Source organism: Alosa sapidissima, chromosome 14 (assembly GCF_018492685.1).
Source record: "Alosa sapidissima isolate fAloSap1 chromosome 14, fAloSap1.pri, whole genome shotgun sequence".
Taxonomy (NCBI): Eukaryota; Metazoa; Chordata; class Actinopteri; order Clupeiformes; family Clupeidae; genus Alosa; species Alosa sapidissima.
In genome coordinates this window covers 8,197,961-8,216,623 of record NC_055970.1, presented here as the reverse complement: position 1 = coordinate 8,216,623, position 18,663 = coordinate 8,197,961, and the positions used below count along the sequence as shown (strand labels likewise).

At 45.7% G+C, this 18,663-nt stretch overlaps 1 protein-coding gene across 2 annotated transcripts in view; it reads left to right on the top strand.

Moving 5' to 3' along the window:
• The first annotated feature begins 325 nt into the window (after positions 1–325).
• Positions 326–18,663, top strand: part of nfatc3a (nuclear factor of activated T cells 3a) — a 62,241-nt gene continuing 43,903 nt past the window's right edge. The window contains exons 1-2 of one of the 2 annotated variants that reach the window (XM_042062471.1): positions 326–785; positions 12,770–13,955. In XM_042062471.1, coding sequence (XP_041918405.1) covers positions 695–785; positions 12,770–13,955 — 1,277 coding nt within the window. In that variant the 5' untranslated portion in view covers positions 326–694. Of the gene's footprint in view, positions 786–4,278; positions 4,911–12,769; positions 13,956–18,663 lie in introns of those variants that run through there. The other variant, XM_042062472.1, reaches the window with a different exon arrangement.

Below are 18,663 nucleotides of genomic sequence, written 5' to 3'. Positions count from 1 at the left end.
TTCTATACATTATGGGCCTAAAAAACATATATAAGCATGCATAAAAGGAAAATCAGTACAAATCCTGAACATGTAAAAAAAGTAGAAATCAGTAAACATGAACACCTGGCTATCTCAAGATAGGGAAATAACCTGTGGGCATTTTGCAGATGTGAAAATACATAAATGTAGACTGAACATGTTCTACAGTTTGTGGTTAATGGTGAATGTTCCCTCCTAAAACTACAGCTCCCACAAGCCCTTTCCGCCTGTCTAACATGTGTGCGTTTTCTGTTGTCTACCGACTTTGCTGACGTCACCATTGGAACTGCCCTGTCACGCGCTGTTAGTAAAAGTTGGGATAGAGGCTCGAGTCAGAGACAGGCAAATTTACGGCAAGCCTATCGCCGTCGTGTTGACACTAAACATCGCCAACTCACCTCGGTACCTCGCCACGGGCGCTCAAGAGGTCATTTTGAAATCGGAAAGATATCAAGGACCCAAAACTCTGGAGACGTGGACAGTCTGGATTATTATAGTAACGTTAGCTGGCTAGGAAACGAAGACATTCATGAAAACTGACTCTGACCGGTAGAAAATTAACGTTACTGGCAAAACGTAAAGTTTTCTGTTTGTGTTAGTAAATGTTGTGACATAAAAAGTACTTCGTAAGAGTTGGTGTAGAAAGACGGGTGAACCCGAGTTGTCATACCCGATGACTACTGCAAACTGCACCGGGAATGAGGAGCTGGACTTCAGACTGATCTTCGGTGAGGACGGGCAACAGCAACCGCTAGGCCCCGCAGGTTAGTATTTTTTTCTGGATCCCGGCTCGGTCTTCTATCTAAAGTTTGTTAGCTAAACTTGTTTTCGTGAAAGCTCAGTAACCTACGCTCGCCGAACTTCTGACTTTACTCAAACATGCGTCCCCAGAATCCACTTCAGCCAACCCGTGCCTACACTAGTAGTTAACAGTTTGTAACTGTTGTAGGCACAAAATTAAATTTCATTGTAGATACAAAGCGTGAGCTAGAACAGCGCCTGCTAGCACAATAGCGAATTTGGCTAATGTCAACGGCACAACGGGCTCGAATTTGACAGCTGTAGCCCTGTGCAATGGAGTAAGCGGTAGTTGATAACACAAAAGCAAAATTAGTGCTCCCTTGTCTCAGATAAACGTAAGGACGTTCTAGTGCTAGTAATATCATAAACATTTAAGATTTGCAAAAACATAGCTTCTAGTAGGGCATATAGACTACAAACTGAGCTATAGGGACTTTATATCAAATACCGAAAACTGCATTCAGATGTTGGGTGGCTTGGTCGACGTTGTTGTTAATGTAACATTTTCAGTAACACAAGCCCTGGAGTGAACAACGATAACAGATTTAGTTAACTTCTAGCGTCTGCATTAAATTCGTCTGGTCACACACATTTAGCGCGGTTTAGGCCCCGTAAGGGTTTCTGAAGTGTTGACATTTTCCCAAGTTCTGTAGCCTACAAAGAAACATGTGCGAGGTGTGGGCTGTGTGTGGCTATTGTGCTCATTGCCTGTTAGACTACTCAAAAGTAGGATATTAATAGCCTACGACTTTTCCTGTAAAATTCTTGAGGTTTAGGCTAATTAATTTAATATTCATTCACCTTAAAAACATTTTCACACGTCTTCATGGTTAGGTTATGTGTTACAACCCCCCCCCCCCCCCGTAATGTACGTAATAACGTAAATGTTAGGCTATCTTTAAGCTATGTTTCCCATGTCTTAATAATTGTATAAAATAGCCTAGCTTACTGTGAGACACAGACCAGAACGTGTCAGAAAATTAAAACAGGAACCCTTAAAAACGGCTATTCATTTTGGCGCATTTTTGTTTTCATGAATGTTTGTTGATTTTCTGCACTCTATATTTTTTGTTCCTCCTGTTGACTGGTTTCTCTAATGTAGCGTGTTTGGATCATTTCATGATTGTACCCACACCGCAATCAGCGGTAAATGTAAGAATCTTATGTTGCAGAGATGGTAGGCTATACTGCAGAGGTGACTGTGAGAAAAAATGTGCTTATCACCATCTGTCAGTGTAGCAAAGTGTATTGACTGAAAGGCAAGTTCAGAGGAAGGTTTGTTTTGTGAATATGCCACAATATTTATCTGTACTTGGTCCTCCTACATATATGCACAGCATCTGCCATTCTTTTCTATGCACCTCTTTGTTTTAGGGAATGCCACTATTTTCTCTCTACACTGCCTTTATCTTATCTCTGTCAGATGACCAATGTAGCCTAAATGTAAATAGTGTTTTATTGTATTTAGGACAAAAGCTTCATTTGCAGTTTGTGTCTGATGGGAGAATAAATAAAGATTGGAGGTCAATTCTCGGGGCATCATTTTCAGTATGTCTCACTGTAGCATCATTAGCCTACAGGGTGACATGTATAACTCTGTAGTCATTTCTTTTTTTGTTGTTGTTGATAGTTTCTCAAAGAATCATTTGGGAGTAAGATCTACATTTATTGTCCCGGGTTGCCTATGAGCTATGACGTTAGTTTGGGTTAGTTTCATCAACAGAAATACCACAAATTAAAAATTAATTAATACAAGTACTAATTTGCTGCTACTGCTGCTACTCATCATAATAACATGATAATATAACTCCAATAACCCCACATTTGATCAAAATCTTAACAGTTGGATTATATAGACAGATATAAGGATAAGTGTATGCATACGTAAGCCCCACTATACCAATTTGATTGTACTGAAGCAGAAAAGAATTCTGCAAGAGAGCATGAGAAAAAACTGTTGTGGTTTGTTGTTTGAGATATCAAGTGCAGCATATACAAATGGCATTTCTTCATGCTACAGAAGAGGAGTTTACAAAACTTTGTCATGTCAAGAAATGATTGTGATAAAATGGCTGCAAGTCTAGTTCTACAGGGCAGTGCAGATCCACCTGTAGTGTGAGCAACGCTGAATGCTACTGTGTAGGGAAGGATACACACACGCCACAGCTTTGGGGAAAACCTTATTTTGCATGCAGTGATTCAAAACACATTGCGTATTCTACAGTAGGCATGTGTGTGCATGCGCACCTGCTATGCGGTGTGTTGACTGGGATTGCATAAACCTATTTAGTAGTTGCATTAGGGGAAAAATAGGGTGGTGTTTTGTTATTATTGTTTCGTGATGCATCTATGATGCATCTAATGAGAGCTTCTCTACACAACTCTGAATTGGTGTGGCCAGATTTCAGGATTTCACATTCTAAGCAAAAGTTTTAGAAAATAGAATCTTGTGTTTGTCCTGTTCAGCTCACAGCAAGGTGCTGACCACACAGTTTACTTACACGTATTGTATAGCCTACACGTGTACACATGTACTTTACTTGCTTAAAATGTAAAAAATGCCATGAAGTGCCCAGAAATTGTAACATGGACATGCGACTTCTGTAGGCTTATTGCCTGAAAGTCCTTTATATCTTCCGTAAGTAACTTGAAATAGCATAATCGTGGTAAATAAACTGAACATGACTGTATGCAAATTCACTTTTTCAGTTTGATAACTCTTCAGAAATCAGTAAAATGTGACCGTGTCTGCTTTTCGTCTACATAATGTTAGTTGTAAGTATGCTGTTGACAACTCAAAATTGTCTTGAAAGCTCTGCTTCCTTTTGACTAATACTGATAGGCATGCAAAGTAATTTACACAAGTTTACATTTAAGTAATTTGTGGAAAAATGAAGAAATTGTCATTGTCAATTTCATCCAATGGGACAAGTTTTCTTGTACGATACACAAGTTGAAGGTTGAAGGTCACAGGGAAGAACATGGCAGAAGAGCATGAGTAAGACTCTATTTTGAATAGAGTTTTGCCTGTTCGATGGCTTCATTCAGCCTTGAAATCACACATGTAAGAAAGCTAAAAGTGCGTCCTTTTGGCCTGTGCAGTAGGTGTGTGATGTGTCCTCCTTTGGCTTGAGCGGTGGCGTTAGAGAAAAGATGTGCCCTCTCTGGGCCAGTGAGAAGATATTGTAGAGGTGGCTGGCTGTTAGCCCAGGCATGCCATGTGGAGCTCAGATGGCAGTGGAATTTAAGGAGAGGGGAGTGGACTCTCCCTCTCTCTCTCTCTCTCTCTCTCTCTCTCTCTCTCTCTCTCTCTCTCTCTCTCTCTCTCTCTCTGTCTCTCTTTCCCTGCCATGAAGGGGACAAGAAAGAAAGTGTTCCCTCCCCCTATCTCTCTTGCTCTTTCGTTCGGTGCCACCTTCCCTTTCTTTTTCACTGGTCCTCTCTTTCACCTTTGTCAGAAGCCAGCCTGATAAATTCATTTTTAATCGCTGTACTTCAAAGAGCTGTACCTCTTTTTTTTTGTTGCTGTCATTGTGTATTTTTGAGACAGAGGATTGCAGCAATTAGGGACGTCACACGGCTTTAATGACACACCCAGATGTGAATGACTTTTGCGAGTGAGAAAAAAAAAATCTCAGCTGACCTTGTCTTCCATGCCGTTCCGGGTAATTCTAAACATGCTTGTGATTTAACATATGCTTTAAGTGATACTACGGCTCTTCTGATAGGCTTCCAAGTGCTGTTTGAAAGTGTCCAAGTGTGTTGGGGGGATGTGGAGAACTGAGGCAGGAGCACGAGCCGTGAAGTGGCAGACTGTTTACTGAAAAGCCCCCACTCTTCGAACGTTTTTGTCGAGCTGCATCTGGTCAACTGGCTGTCTGTCTCAGTCGTGGGAAAGACTGAAATTACATCGCTCTCATGGTGGACTATTTTGAGCTCCTGGAGAGAGTGGCAGAGGGCAGGCGACAGGTTCTAGAGCTTTGTTAGAGCAGGAGTTCCCCCACGAAACACGTCTGAAGCTGTCCAGTCGAGCACCGTTTGAACGGAACGGGAGAGGAGAGGAACAATGCTGTGTGCTACTTCACCAGGTGAGCTCAAAGTCTGTCAGAAGCGCACACGATCCCTTCTTGATGAACGCCAAGACATGCTGCTATCTTTGGTAGATATATTTATATGGCCCTACAGTGGGGGTTTATGATCTGGAAAATGAAAAAAATAACAAGCTTGACTGTTTACCAGCAGGTTCAGACAAACAGAAAAAACATTGACAATGACTTTTCAGTGTTTGTGGTAGGAATCCTTTGAAGATCGAGGTGAAATTGTGGTGTTTTAAAGCAGCTTTACCTCTCTTTGCATACGCACTCGTCCCGAACTCTCTACTTCAGAGTCAGACACGGTGAGAGTACGCCTGTAGTGCTTCGGTCTGCTCAGTGTTTCCTCCCAGGGACGTTCATTTTGGAGACTCTCTTTCTCTTGCCCTCATTTTTGCCAACATTTCACCCAAATGTGCGAACTGTCAAGACGTGTAAGTGCTTGACCACTGGGAACGTGGAAAGCCTGAAAGGCTAAGTGTGTCGCTGCCATTGGATCCACATGTGGGGCAGGGCAGCATGTGTCGGCATCCCCCCCCCAATACACCATACACCTTAGCCTAGACTGTGTCTGAAGGGGCCTCAATGCAGTGGAGTGTTGAGAGAGACGTTTGTTTCCCGGGGAGAGGCACGAGCAGCTATGTGTGGCATTTGTCTAGTTTAAATATAGTGTAACTGAAGCTACTGCTGGCTGCACTATATCAACATGTTGGGGGTGTGTTACACCAGGGAGAAAGTCAGTGAACGTTTGCATTTAGGTCAGTTTTTTAGGTTTATTTAAGTATTGGGAAGGACTAGGGGTGTGATGATCGAATGCATTTTTAATCATAGGGTTATTTAAAGAACCTTGCAAAGCTATCTGAAAAGATGGTATTCTGATATTCATTCTGGAATTAATTTGTGCCGTTAGTTGGCATTATACACATTCCTTGCTTTCCATTTACCCATTTAGCCGTCTAGCCATACCCCGGCAAGTAACAGAATAACCGTTTGTGGACTATAATTGGATATTCAAGTATCAAAGATGGTTTATGGACCCTTTCAAGAGAGTTCCATTATCAGCATCATAGTTGGCCCCACAAGGCTTCCTTTTTAATATTCCATATGTTATCTTAATGCAGAGGAAGTAGATTGGGGCCCAAATAGAACGTTCAAGCATTGTTTTTGTTTTTATTGTTGAAAGGGTCCCCTAGAATGGGGCATGATGAGGAGGGGGTTGGATAGAAATGGTGCTCTAAGTTCAAATGAGATGTCATGCAAGGGTTCATACTGACTTTAATGCAGCCTTTTATAGAGAGCAGAGGAAGCAGAAAATGCTAAATCATGCTAAAATGTAATAGTGTTAGCAGATGGCTTCATAGGAAAAATGTCATGATCGATGTTACATACTGTATAGAGCATAGCTGATTACTTTGACAGGTGATCATTAATGTGGGTTTTCGATGCCTTCAGGAATGCATACGAACGTTCTAAAATAAATGGGTATCGTGTTTATGGACCATGCAGATATAAAGCCTCTACTGTGAAGGTTCCAATGTTTTTTTGTCCCAAAGGATCTTTTTTGCTTTTTTGTGAGGGGAAACAAAATTCTACTATTTTGTACAAGGGCACTCCTAAATGTGGAAGTCTGTGCAGGCGTTGAAACAAGCTCGTCGGAGATCTTCCACCTGCTAGGCCGAGGCCGATGTCTCTGTAAGTGAAACGTTGCATCATGTCTCTTCTTTTTGCGGTTAGGGACACAGGACTTCCTTCCTTCGTCACTGTGCCCGAGCCATGGTTGCAAAATTTACCCAGGGAAGAGTTGTGTAATACAGTGTATTAACACATGAATGAATGACTGAAGAGTTTGAGAGGTTACTTCTGTGGCCCTTGTGGGATGCCACTCAACACAGTTAAAAAGAGATTAAAACAAAACATTTAGCACTCTTATCTGGCGAAAATCTCAGCGAAGGTAACCTGACCCGATCTAACAGAGGCTGCATGTTCTATTGTCAAACTGAGTTTCATCGTAGGAACACACTCACCACAGACAAACAGACATGATGACAATGACAGTGCTGTCGATGAAGATGATGTTCTTTCACTTTCATCCCAGACTAGCAGAGCAGTGATGAGAGTACAGTTCAATTCATGACCTGCGTCACACAAGCTGCTTTAACCTGTACACTATGGTACACTGTAAGTTGAAGACATTTGGTAGTCATTGTGGTTTTCCTCAGTAGTTTTGAGTAATGACCCACTGATGAGGTCATACAAGTGAACCAATGAAGGAGCAACATGCATCCTCCAAAGTGTCCCAGAATCCTTTGTAAAATGTTACTTGCTACATCCACAGGTTTGTACATTTTTTTTCATGTGTCAATAAATAAATGTATTCTGCAACATACATTTTGCTAAATAAATGAATGAGAGATGAAAGCAGCAGGTTTGTGTTTTGGGGGGTCAGAGGAAACATTGCCACTAGCATGCCTTGGACTGCGAAAATGCTCTGCCTAATTATTTGTGACAAACCAGGGCTTTTGTGGGCAATTTATTTTGATACACAGGATAAAAAAAAAGTCTTATCACTCCACACATGACACTCTCTCTTTCTCCCCCTTCTCATTCACTGACAGCCTTGACAGATTGTTTAAATGTCATCCAGTGTGTGTGTGCAATAGCCACTGATGTTATCTGCAGCTCTAGGTTATTGCAGGCAGTTGGATTGGGTTCACATTGCTCTACAGCTTAGAGGACAGTCATTTAGTGTGCCGTGGGGCTGGCTGCAGTCAGCATATTAACCTGTTAGCTAGTTGTCTAGCTAACTGCAATAAACCCATAGAGGAATGTCCCTTAGTAAATCTTAATTGTACTTTTAATTATACCTTTTTATACTCTGTTTATACTGTTGTCACAATTAAATTGAGATTGGAAAGAAAAACATTGTCCAATATTTGTTTGTTGTTAGTTTAATAACAGTAGTTTACTTTTGTTTGACAGTATTGCTAAATATCGTTTTTTGTCTGCATTTTAGGAGACCGTGGGGCTTAGAGGATGCATCTGTGTGGACTCTGTCTGTTTATCCTCTAATGTTATCATGGCGTGTGATTGTTAATCATGGGTCTTTATTTAGCAGCCAAACATACGTTAATATAGGCTTAGGCAGTGATTGCACCCTGGGTGTTCGTAGGTTGCCTGTGATGTAACAGGCTGCAGTGGCCGGGGATATTTTATTCCCCACTAATTACATAATGCTCTGTAACGCACAGAGGAGCAAGGAGATTCCTTCCCTGTCTTGTGTTGTTTGGAATGCTCTCATTCATGAAGGGACCACATTTGGCATTATTCAGATTTACACATTAACCAAAAGGCAATATCTGAGTCTTGCTGGGAGAATGTACTACATGTATTGCCTTAGATATTTAAAGTATAGTAACACATGGTATTTGTGAACACTAATTTGTACTGATAACATTTCCCTTATAAGGGCGAGCACATTCTCTCTCTTTTTCTATTTTCTGTATTTCTCCACCCCCCCCAGCATTATCACCTTGCTGAAAGAGATGGAAGAGAATAACACTTATAGCACAAAATAAAGACCATTAATTGTAGCTATTTTAAAACCATTAGATATGTAACACAATAAATATCTGTGAAGGATATGATTAATGTATTTGGATAGATAAAAGATTTTGATGATTTAGAATCCTAAAATGGCAGCCTTAGTTGCAAACGTCTTTTCCTCGGTTTGAGTGAGCGTCAGAGTGAGGTCAGAGTGAGGTCAGAGTGAGGTCAGAGTGTCCTGCGATGCAGGCTGCAGACTTGACCGGAGCCGTCTCCGCCTACTGTAACTGCCGTGGCCCCAGCAGAGAATCCCCGTGTGACGTCACACCAGCGTCCGCATGGGCCCGTGATGTGGGGCCGGTGCCGAAGTCACGCTGGCGGACTGGGGGGAGGGGGTGGGACGGGCCAGAGCACTGAACACCGTTGAACACCACGCAGCGATTTCCAGTTATTATTAGCTTAGGAACAGCAAAGCCTCTTAGAGCTCTTTATTTAACTGGATCGGCAGTCTGATGTGTGGGTCCTTGGGTTGGGAATAATGCATTCTGCCTCGGAACGCTTAGCTGGACCTTTGCATTTGAATGATTTTGCAGAGCAGTGGCCTCTATTGAGCGCTTACAGATCATATCCGAAGTCTCTCTCTCACTGATTGCTACACTGAACTACACTGAACTACAGACTGAGCACCAGGCATCAGATTAGACCTCAGATCCATCCATCCCAATCTAAGAGTAGTTGGTAGTGGTAAATAAAAATGAAACCAAGCATCCATTCCTGGTTCGATAACTGCAGCTTTTTTTGATATAAAGTAGAAAATACATTTCTCTCTAACTGGCTTTTTCAAATGATCTCAATAGTAAGGAAAGTATCTCCATTTAGGCAGGGTGAAGTGGTGAGCAGGTTGTGAATATGTTCCCTTTACCATAGTTGCAGTATCTTTTGGTGATGATTCCTCCGTTGGGCTCCATTATTAATTCGCACCATATGCAGAATTTATCCCCAGAACCTTTTAATGACACGATCACACGTTTAAAGAATCGGGTTAATTCTCAACCAGCTATGCCTGGGGGCAACTGTACTGTGTCTCTTCTGACGGAGTACAGTGGGGCAAATCCTCACTGGTGCAAACACACCCACAATGTAGTTCAGCAGCTCCTCTAGGCTTGTCTGCCTCAAATGTGGCATGCACGGCCCCTGTAGCGCCCTGTTGTCATCCCTCTTGGCCTGTTTTTTGGAGCAGGTGGTCCTGATCTGGCTCTGACAGGGTTCTTTCCCGCTTGGCTGCGAGCTGAGACCACGCACCCTGCTGCCGCTATCGGGTGGCAGGCACATGAGGGGCCTTCTGGAGGGGACAGGGGGGAGCAGGGGGGAGAGGGTGGGGGATGGTGGGGATGGGGAAGGCGAGAGCGATGTGGCTAGGGGATGATGGTCCTTCCTGCGGCTTGCTCAGACTACAGCAGATCCTTTTCGCGAAAGAGCCTTGGGATTAGTGTCGGCCGAGTTATTTCAGATGTGCCAGCTGAGGAGCTGGCGTTCTTGCCGTCCTTAGTGTGTCACAGACGGTAGACTAGACACCATAGACGATAATACTCAAAGCTTTACAGAATACCACATACATTAGCATTTGTTATGAGTTTTTTGAATGATATACTGTAAATGTAAAGAGAGTGGAGGTAAAATGGAAATATTGATGAATAAATGAATGAATGAATATTTATTTCTTTATGAAATGTTCCTTTTTCTCAGAATGCTTCCTTTCAAGGTTGGATTTTTCCTCATTGTTTTCAATAATCCAAAAGATTATTTTTACACCTGTTTTTAGTCACTTTACCAAAGGTGCCAATAATTCTGGAGGGTACTGTACATCCTTGGCATGTTTGCTAACATGTCCTTGAGATGAAGACATTCACAATGTCTCTTGTCCCTCACTCTTGCTATTCTCATTTGCTTGGCGGTCCAAATGAATTGGCAGCAATGGTGGGGTAATTAATTGACCTCTTGTCTGCCTCACAAATGAGAAATATACTGTATTGAGGCTTTCTCAAAATGGAGGGATTGTATTCTGTATGAAATTTGATGGCTACTGCACCTGCCTCCATAGAATCCCTCTGTGTGAGCTCTCTGTAATTAAAAGGTGGACATTTACCGGTAAACAAATGTTGCAGTTACAAATCTATTGCCATTGTAACATGAGAAAGACAAGGCAAGCTCTGAACAGTTCCATCTAACAAGAGGTTCAGGACATACTATACCCAGGTAAATCTTAATCTCCTCTGACATCACCTGGTAATTCAAGTCCTGTGGTTTGTATGTTGGGATTAATTATTTGAAAACATGTTTTTTGTTTTGAGAATTGTTATATATAATTTGTCATACATTTTTGGTGCTAAGCCCAGTGCGTCGAAAACCGACGAAAAAGGGTCAGGGTCCTCTATGGAACAGCATAGACATAGTGCAGGACCAGGCAATGGCAGCACTGTGGGTATTGAAGATACTGTTTTTGTTTTGCTCTCGAAAAGACAACGACATGTGCTATAAACGTGTTCTACTCAAAGGAGATACCTGTTGTCATTGCAGTGTACTACATCTGCAGGCTCTCTGTTCACAAACGCTGCCCTTAATAAGCGTACTGTATTCTTTCTACACAGTGAGTGTAGTGTCTGTGTGTGTGTGTGTGTGTGTGTGTGTGTGTGTGTGTGTGTGTGTGTGTGTGTGTGTGTGTCTGTGTTGCGTTGCGTGTGTTGCGTGTGCGCGCGTGTGTCTGCCCTGTGTCTCCTTCCCCTGTCTCAAACAGAGGGGTAGGGTGACAGGTCGCGCGCAGCGCGGCGGAGTCCTGTGACGTGCACTCCACTTGTCCTTTTCCCTCCTGTCACTCAAGTCCTGTCGTCAGAGGATGCGCGTGTCTTGTGACAGCCCAGGCCCTGTGTGGCCCATCTATAAATAAAGCCCCGAGCTGCCTCTGTCTCTGCCTTTGCTGCTGCTGTTATTGTTGCTGCTTGATGCCTGCTGTTACTGGAATCCAGAGAGTCCATCTGCCCCCCCCTTCTCTCCTTTGAGCTTTTCAGCCAAGTGTTAAGGGCATTAATTCAGATGAGACAGGGAGGTGCTTTAAGTGCATCTGCTCTGCTCGCCTTTTGAAAATCATCCCTGTGCTCAGGGTGATCTGCGTTGGTGCGCTAGATAATTGCCAGCCGATTGATCACGGCAGAGCATGGCTGGCAGGGGCCGCTGAACCTGGGTGTGTGTGCCATCTCATCTCATCTCGTCTCATCGCCCGCAGTGTCATGTTCGTGCATCGGGCACACACGTGACGGCCTGGCATGCCGCCCGGGTGCTGTGCCATGTTTTTTGCCTGCTGCAGTCGACCAGCGCGAGGCCGAGAGACTGATGCTAGGCCGCCTGGCCTTGTCTGCCCCCACTCTGCGCAATCACTGGGAGTTCATCAATAACCCCTAATAGAGCAGCATAGGACAATAGGGCGCTTGTATGCGAGCGAGCAGGCCAGGTCCCTGCCTCTGGAGGCTGTGTGTGTGTGTGTGTGTGTGTGTGTGTGTGTGTGTGTGTGTGTGTGTGTGTGTGTGTGTGGGCAGACTGCGGCTCCATAGCCGGGATATATTAATAGGGTGCTGGGGCCGTGGTGCTGACAGCTCGGAGCACACGCCGCTGTGTGTGAATTTGTTTCCTGAGTAGCGATGTTGGGTCGGTTATTCCCCTGCTGGATTGGATCCTGTCGGCTGCCTCCCTGTCTACCCCCCCAACCCCCGCTCCCACCAACCAACTAGCTTCATCGTCCACTTGGCCTCTCCTCTCCTCTCCTCTCCTCTCTCCCTCTATCTATCTCTTCTCTCTGTCTTTTTGTCACTTTTCCTTCTCTCTGCCCTGTACTCCTGTCGCTCTCCATCTCTCGTTCGCAGCCCCTTCTCTCTTATTCAAGTTTCTGTTTGTCTGGTACTGTAACATCACCTCTTTGGACCCCATAGTGTTGTCATAGTGACACAGTCTTTGGTCTGTGACTCCCTTGTGATTTGATTTGTTAGGTGATAACGCTCATTCCTTTGTAGACAGGGCAAACTGAGAAGTGTACCAAAAACAGGCACTAGATAACTTACCCTAGATTGTTTTGCAACCTCTTATCTCTCCTCCTGGCTCAAGGGACCTTGAAAGGAGAGAAGCGAATAAGCTGAAAAGGTTTCTCTTTTTTTTTTAAAGATGCCAATTGAGATCTGTCACTCCAGTGGCTACTCTCATTCATCAGTGAACCAAACTCACCATCCTGACCCTGTTTTCTTTCCTTCTTCCTCCTCTCTCTGTAGACCTGGAACCTGATGACAACACGTCGTTCTACATCCTCAACGTGGGCCAGCCCCAGTCGGTGGTCAATCAGTCCATCGGCATCCCCCGACATGGCATGCAGTCACACTCACACTCACACTCGCAGGTCATCTCGACCTCGCCGCGGCTTCAGTCGCACAAAGTGTTCGACCCCGGCTACGAGCTGCAGCAGGACTCCAACAAGTGCAGCCAGCCGCCTGGCAGCGGTCAGCCGCCCAAGGCCTTCGAGTGCCCGAGCATCCAGATCACCTCCATCTCACCCAGCTGCCAACAGGAGATGGACGCCAACGATGACGACAAGGGGCACGACAGGGACTACCACCACGACCGGCCCATGTCGCGGGACCACCTGTACCTCCCCCTAGACCACTCCTACAGGGATTCCTCGCTCAGTCCAAGCCCCTGCAGCAGCCTGTCGTCCAGGAGCTGGTTCTCAGACGCGTCATCTTGCGAGTCCTTCTCGCACGTGTACGACGACGTGGACTCGGAGCTGAACGAGGCGGCGGCGCGCTTCACACTGGGCTCGCCGCTCACGTCGCCCGGCTGCTCGCCCCAGGCTGGCGGCCTGGACGAGCCCTGGCAGCACCAGCAGCAGCAGCAGCAGCAGCAGCAGCAGCAGCACCACCACCACCCGGCCTTCGCCCACTCGCACTCGCTCTCGCCGCGCCAGTCGCCCTGTCACTCGCCGCGTACCAGCGTCACCGACGAGAACTGGCTGAGCCCGCGGCCGCCCTCCAGGCCCTCGTCCCGGCCCACCTCGCCCTGCGGCAAGAGGCGCCACTCCAGCGCTGACATCTGTTACCCGGGCTCCGTGTCCCCACACCACTCCCCGTCGCCCACGCCGGGGCCCTCCCCGAGGGGAAGCGTGACGGAGGACACCTGGATCGGAAGCCCTTCAATGGGGATGTCCCCGTTCCAGTGCTGTCCGTCCGAGGCCGACATCCCCTCCAAGACCCGCAAGACCTCGCAGGACCGCACGCCGCCGCACCAGCCCGGCAAGGGTGACCTGGGGCTGGACGATTCAGGAAACGTGTCTCCGCTGTTGGACTCCCCTGCCGAGGAGGCCCTGCTCGGTCTGAAGAAGGACGGTCCGGGAGAGCAGTTTCTCTCCGTGCCCTCCCACTTCACCTGGAACAAGCCCAAGCCGGGACACACGCCCATTTTCAGGTACATCAACGCTGCCTCTCTGCCTTTGCCAGCTGCCGCCCTCTTTGTAGATACCCTTATCAGTGACCAAAGTTAATAACTATACTGCTTGTGTTATACTTGTATTATTGGGGTGAGGTAAGGAAAGGGTCTCATAAATTTCCAAATTAGGTGTTACTAAGTAAGTAGGGCCAGCTCGTGGCCTACTGGTTAGGGCTTCGGGCTTGAAACCAAAGGGTTGCTGGTTTGATCCCCGACCAGTGGGAACAGCTGAAGTGCCCTTGAGCAAGACACCTAACCCCTCACTACTCCCCGAGCGCCGCTGTAGCAAGGCAGCTCACTGCTCCGGGTTAGTGTGTGCTTCACCTCACTGTGTGTTCACTGTGTGCTCTGTGTGTTCACTAATTCAAGGATGGGATAAATGCAGAGACCAAATTCCTTGTATACACAAGTATACTTGGCCTAGAAACCTGATTTACATTTACATTTTACATTACTCTTGTCAGATCTTGTCAGATCTGGGTTCGTATTCTTAAGGCTAAAAGAAGGCTAGCTCCTAACAGGCGGATTTAGGAGAAAATCCTAAAAATAATGGATGTGTCAGTCGTAACTTTAGGAGTCCTCATTTTTTTCCACAAAGCATTTTAGCGCTAAAAGTAGAAGTTAAAACCAGTCGAGAGGACTGCTGAACTCACTAAGACCTATTCAGAAATAATCGTTAGCAACTGTTTGCAGCATTCCACTTCACAATGTTTTGAAATACACATCACTTACAGGAGATCTCAATCGCGAGGGAATAATTGTGCATTGTAAGGGATGCAATAACACCACCAATAACCAAAACCATTCAATGTCAAGATTTAACACCAAATTTAACGTTTCATTGTAATCAAATTAAATTGCTTATCGTCTATGCAAACGTGTCTTTATACAGATTCATTTTTATGCCTTTAATCAGATAGGACAGTGCCCATACAGATTCATTTAAAAAATGTTGTGAAGACATTGCATCAATCTGTAGTACTGTATATTCCATTACAAGTCTATTTGCTTTGTAGCCTGTTGTCTTTATTTATTTATCTATCTATTTATTTATTTGTTTATCTCTTGTCCTTTGCGGTACTCGTGGACCCATGCCTTCTCACTAGCATAGACCTGTCACTCATCAATCATCAGCCAATCACGGTGGTCACTCCCATCAAGCTTGTGCATGAGAAATGACATCAACCATAGCAACAGAGCTCTTATCTTATCTTAGGAGATTTCATTTTTCCTTATTAAAAGTTTTATGAATAGGTTTTAAGAGAAAACTCGTATGATATAGTGCGATTTAAGAGTACTCTTTAGCGGTAAGATAAAATATGAATACGGGCCCTGGTTGAGATTGTCAGAGTTCAGTCATAAAATGGATTATTACCTGTAATTCTCAAGTTTTGACTGATAACCACACAAAGGGCAGACAAGGTTATGTGTCAAGCTAATCAACACCTGCTTCGCTGTAAAGGATAACAAGCACAGCTGCATATTCACAGCTAGTTGGGCATATAGTAATAACGTGTTTACAAGTTTCATATGGGCATTATGTAGTGTTCCTCACTGACTCTTGTTTTGCATCATTAGTGAATATTAGTAGGGCAGGGAGTGTTTTTTTGGTTGTTCCAATGTGCAAAGCAGATGAAGCCATGGCCTTGTTTATGTTCTCTGGCCCCTGGCACCATAAATCAGGCAGGAGTGAATGTGGCTATGTGATCAACACATGGTCCCTGTGGTTCGCTTGTTCTACCTTTGACCCCAGGATGGTCAGAGCCCCACAGAGACGCACACACACACACACACACACAAACACACACACACACACACACACACACACACACACGCATACACACACGCGTACACACACTACATCAACACACAGACCAAAACTGCTTGCACCCAGAACTGCAATTGGCAAGCACATGACTCAAGACATACACTAATATCTGCCTCTGGCATTAAACTTGACACTAGCATCTGAGCGCCCTGAAGTATGAGCAGTCGTAGTTCTCATCTGATTACCTCTAACCCTTTTCCTCTGCCCCCTAACCCAACCCAACCCCACAGGGTCTAGCTTACTAGATGGTTGGGGGCTTCCTGATTGTGGAACACTCTGGAAACTCCTCAAGTGGTTGGCATGAGTATGTGTGTGTTTATGTGTTTGTGATATTTTGGTGTGCGTGTGTGTGTGTGTGAGTGAGAGAATGCGTGGGTTGTGTTCAGCTGTTCCATTGCACATATAGACACTCATTAATATGTCTTGTTTGTAGTTCTATGTCTGGATGCACGCCTGGAGGTGTTTATGTGCATGAACCACACAACAGTCATACTAGGATTGTATAGCACCACTTAACTTTGTTAACAAGCAGCCTTTTTTGAACAGTGTCACTCTGTGTGTGTGTGTGTGTGTGTGTGTGTGTGTGTGTGTGTGTGTGTGTGTGTGTGTGTGTGTGTGTGTGTGTGTGTGTGTGTGTGTGTGTGTGTGAGAGCATGGGCAGCCTACTGCTAGCATGTTTAAATATGTAGCCTAATGGCTATAAGACTGTGTGACTGGAGTAGCAGTCAGCCTCAGACACCGAGGGAAGGTTACGGCTTTTCAGGCCACGGGCAGCAGCCGCCAACCATCCCATTGGCCTCAGGTTTCCAGCATCTCCTCTTCCTGGTTGCCATGGCAGCGCTGCTCACACACTTCCTGGCTTATGTCATCCCACAGGAGAGACAGTGTGCTGAGTGTCGCTCCTATTGGGATGCCACACACACACACACACACACACACACACTCACAAGCAAGCACAAGCAAGCACAAGCAAGCACAAACAAAAACAACACAGACACTGTCCATAAAAAAGGCTCCTTTTCCAGGAAAGAAATAAGTCAAATGCCTCCTCAGTCAGAGCTGCAGCAGTGTGCCTGAATTGAAACATGAGTGGTAAACTCTGGTCACAGTGAATAGGTGGCAGCACAATGCCCTCTTTGACCAAAATGCCAGAAACATATGGCCCACCCCACCCACTTACAGCCAGCCTCTCTCTTACCTCTCCCACTCCTCCACCCCCCCCCCCCAACCATTCCAAATGTCAGCCTCCTTTTCTTTCCTTTTCATCTGGCCCCTCTTAGAAGCGCCGTGTGTTTCGAGGGCGCAGTCCAACAAAAGCCGAGCCGCTAATTTCCGACCGGGGCACTGACTGATCCTGTCCGCGCACTGCCGCAGTTCGGCTCGCGGGTTTTCGGAAACTTGGAGAGTGAATGGATGCGTGACTCACTTTGCTTGTCAGGTCCTATCGAGTGCCTCTCTTGGTGGTGAACGTGTGTGTGTGTGTGTGTGTGTGTGTATGTGTGTGTTTTTTTCCCTTTTTTTTCTTTCCAGTGTCAAGCCTAGTCCAGCCGCTCAGGGATAGTGTGTTTGCACAGCGCTGTTGTTTTGGTGGAACAGTGGGTCCTGTGTGCTAGGTTCTATTCCTGTGTGCTAGGTTCTATTCCTGTGTGCTAGGTTCTCTTCCTTGCGTGTTCTTCGAGCGCCGTTGATCTGAGACGGATGGCACAAAGGCACTCTTATGGGCCAACAGCATAACGGCAGAGCCGCATTTACAGTCACAGTCCTGTCTGGCTACAGTGCAGGCAGCAAGGATGTGGCCAGCTCCTACTCATTTAGCCAGAATTAACCATAATGCGTGCGTGCCAATACAAACACACACACACCACATATGTATACACACACACACGCACACACACACACACACTCCCTAGTTATGGCATCCACCCACCTTCCTCCAGCACGTATACTAGCCATAGCACTGGTGTTTTCACAGGGCCGTGGCGCACTGTGTTTACCTTTCTGCTCAGCGCTCTACATTACTCAGCCATCCCACCTGCTCTCTGCTACCCCACACACCTCTCCCCCACTGTGTTTGTGTGTTTGTGTGTTTGTGTGTGAGTGTGTGTGTGTGTGTGTGTGTGTGTGTGTGTGTGTGTGTGTCTACATGCTGGTAGAGAGCGAGAGAGAGAGAGAGAGTTTAGGAGGAGGAGGAGGAGGAGGAGGAGGAAGCCCTTTCACGCTCTAACTGTGAACAGATAGCGGCAAGACCGACCTCACACACGTGGAGCGCAGACAAAGAGAGCGGCAGAGAGTGGAAGGAAAGGAGGAAGAGAAAAAAAGCTGCTTTTTCTCACTGGAAACTGCCATAAAGAAAGAGGGGGGATAATTGCAGTGGCTGCATTTTATAGGGCAATGGGGGTGTGTATGTGTGTGTGTGTGTGTGTGTGGGGGGGGGGGGGGGTGTAGCTGTTCCTCCCATTCAGGACAAGAGTGGATGGGTGGCAGCCCAGGAAGAGAGAGGGACCGGGTGGCAGGCAGACAGGCAGGGCGGGCACGAGAGAGGGGTGTTTATTTTCTGACAGCAGCTGTTCAAATAGGACTGTAGCTTGCATAGATTCCAAAAAAACATAACACACATCCACCATCTGTGTGTGTGTGTGTGTGTGTGTGTGTGTGTGTGTGTGTGTGTGTGTGTGTGTGTGTGTGTGTGCGCGCTTGGTTGTTTTGACTGTAACTGTGAGTGTGTTTCTCTATTTAAAGCTAGATTTGTCCCAACAAGCAGAGTGACACTGTCTTGGCAGTGTCCCTCTTACCACCATCTATCTACCACTGACATTAACTTTCTGAATTCCCCCCAAGTGAATCACTTTTAGTTTGTCT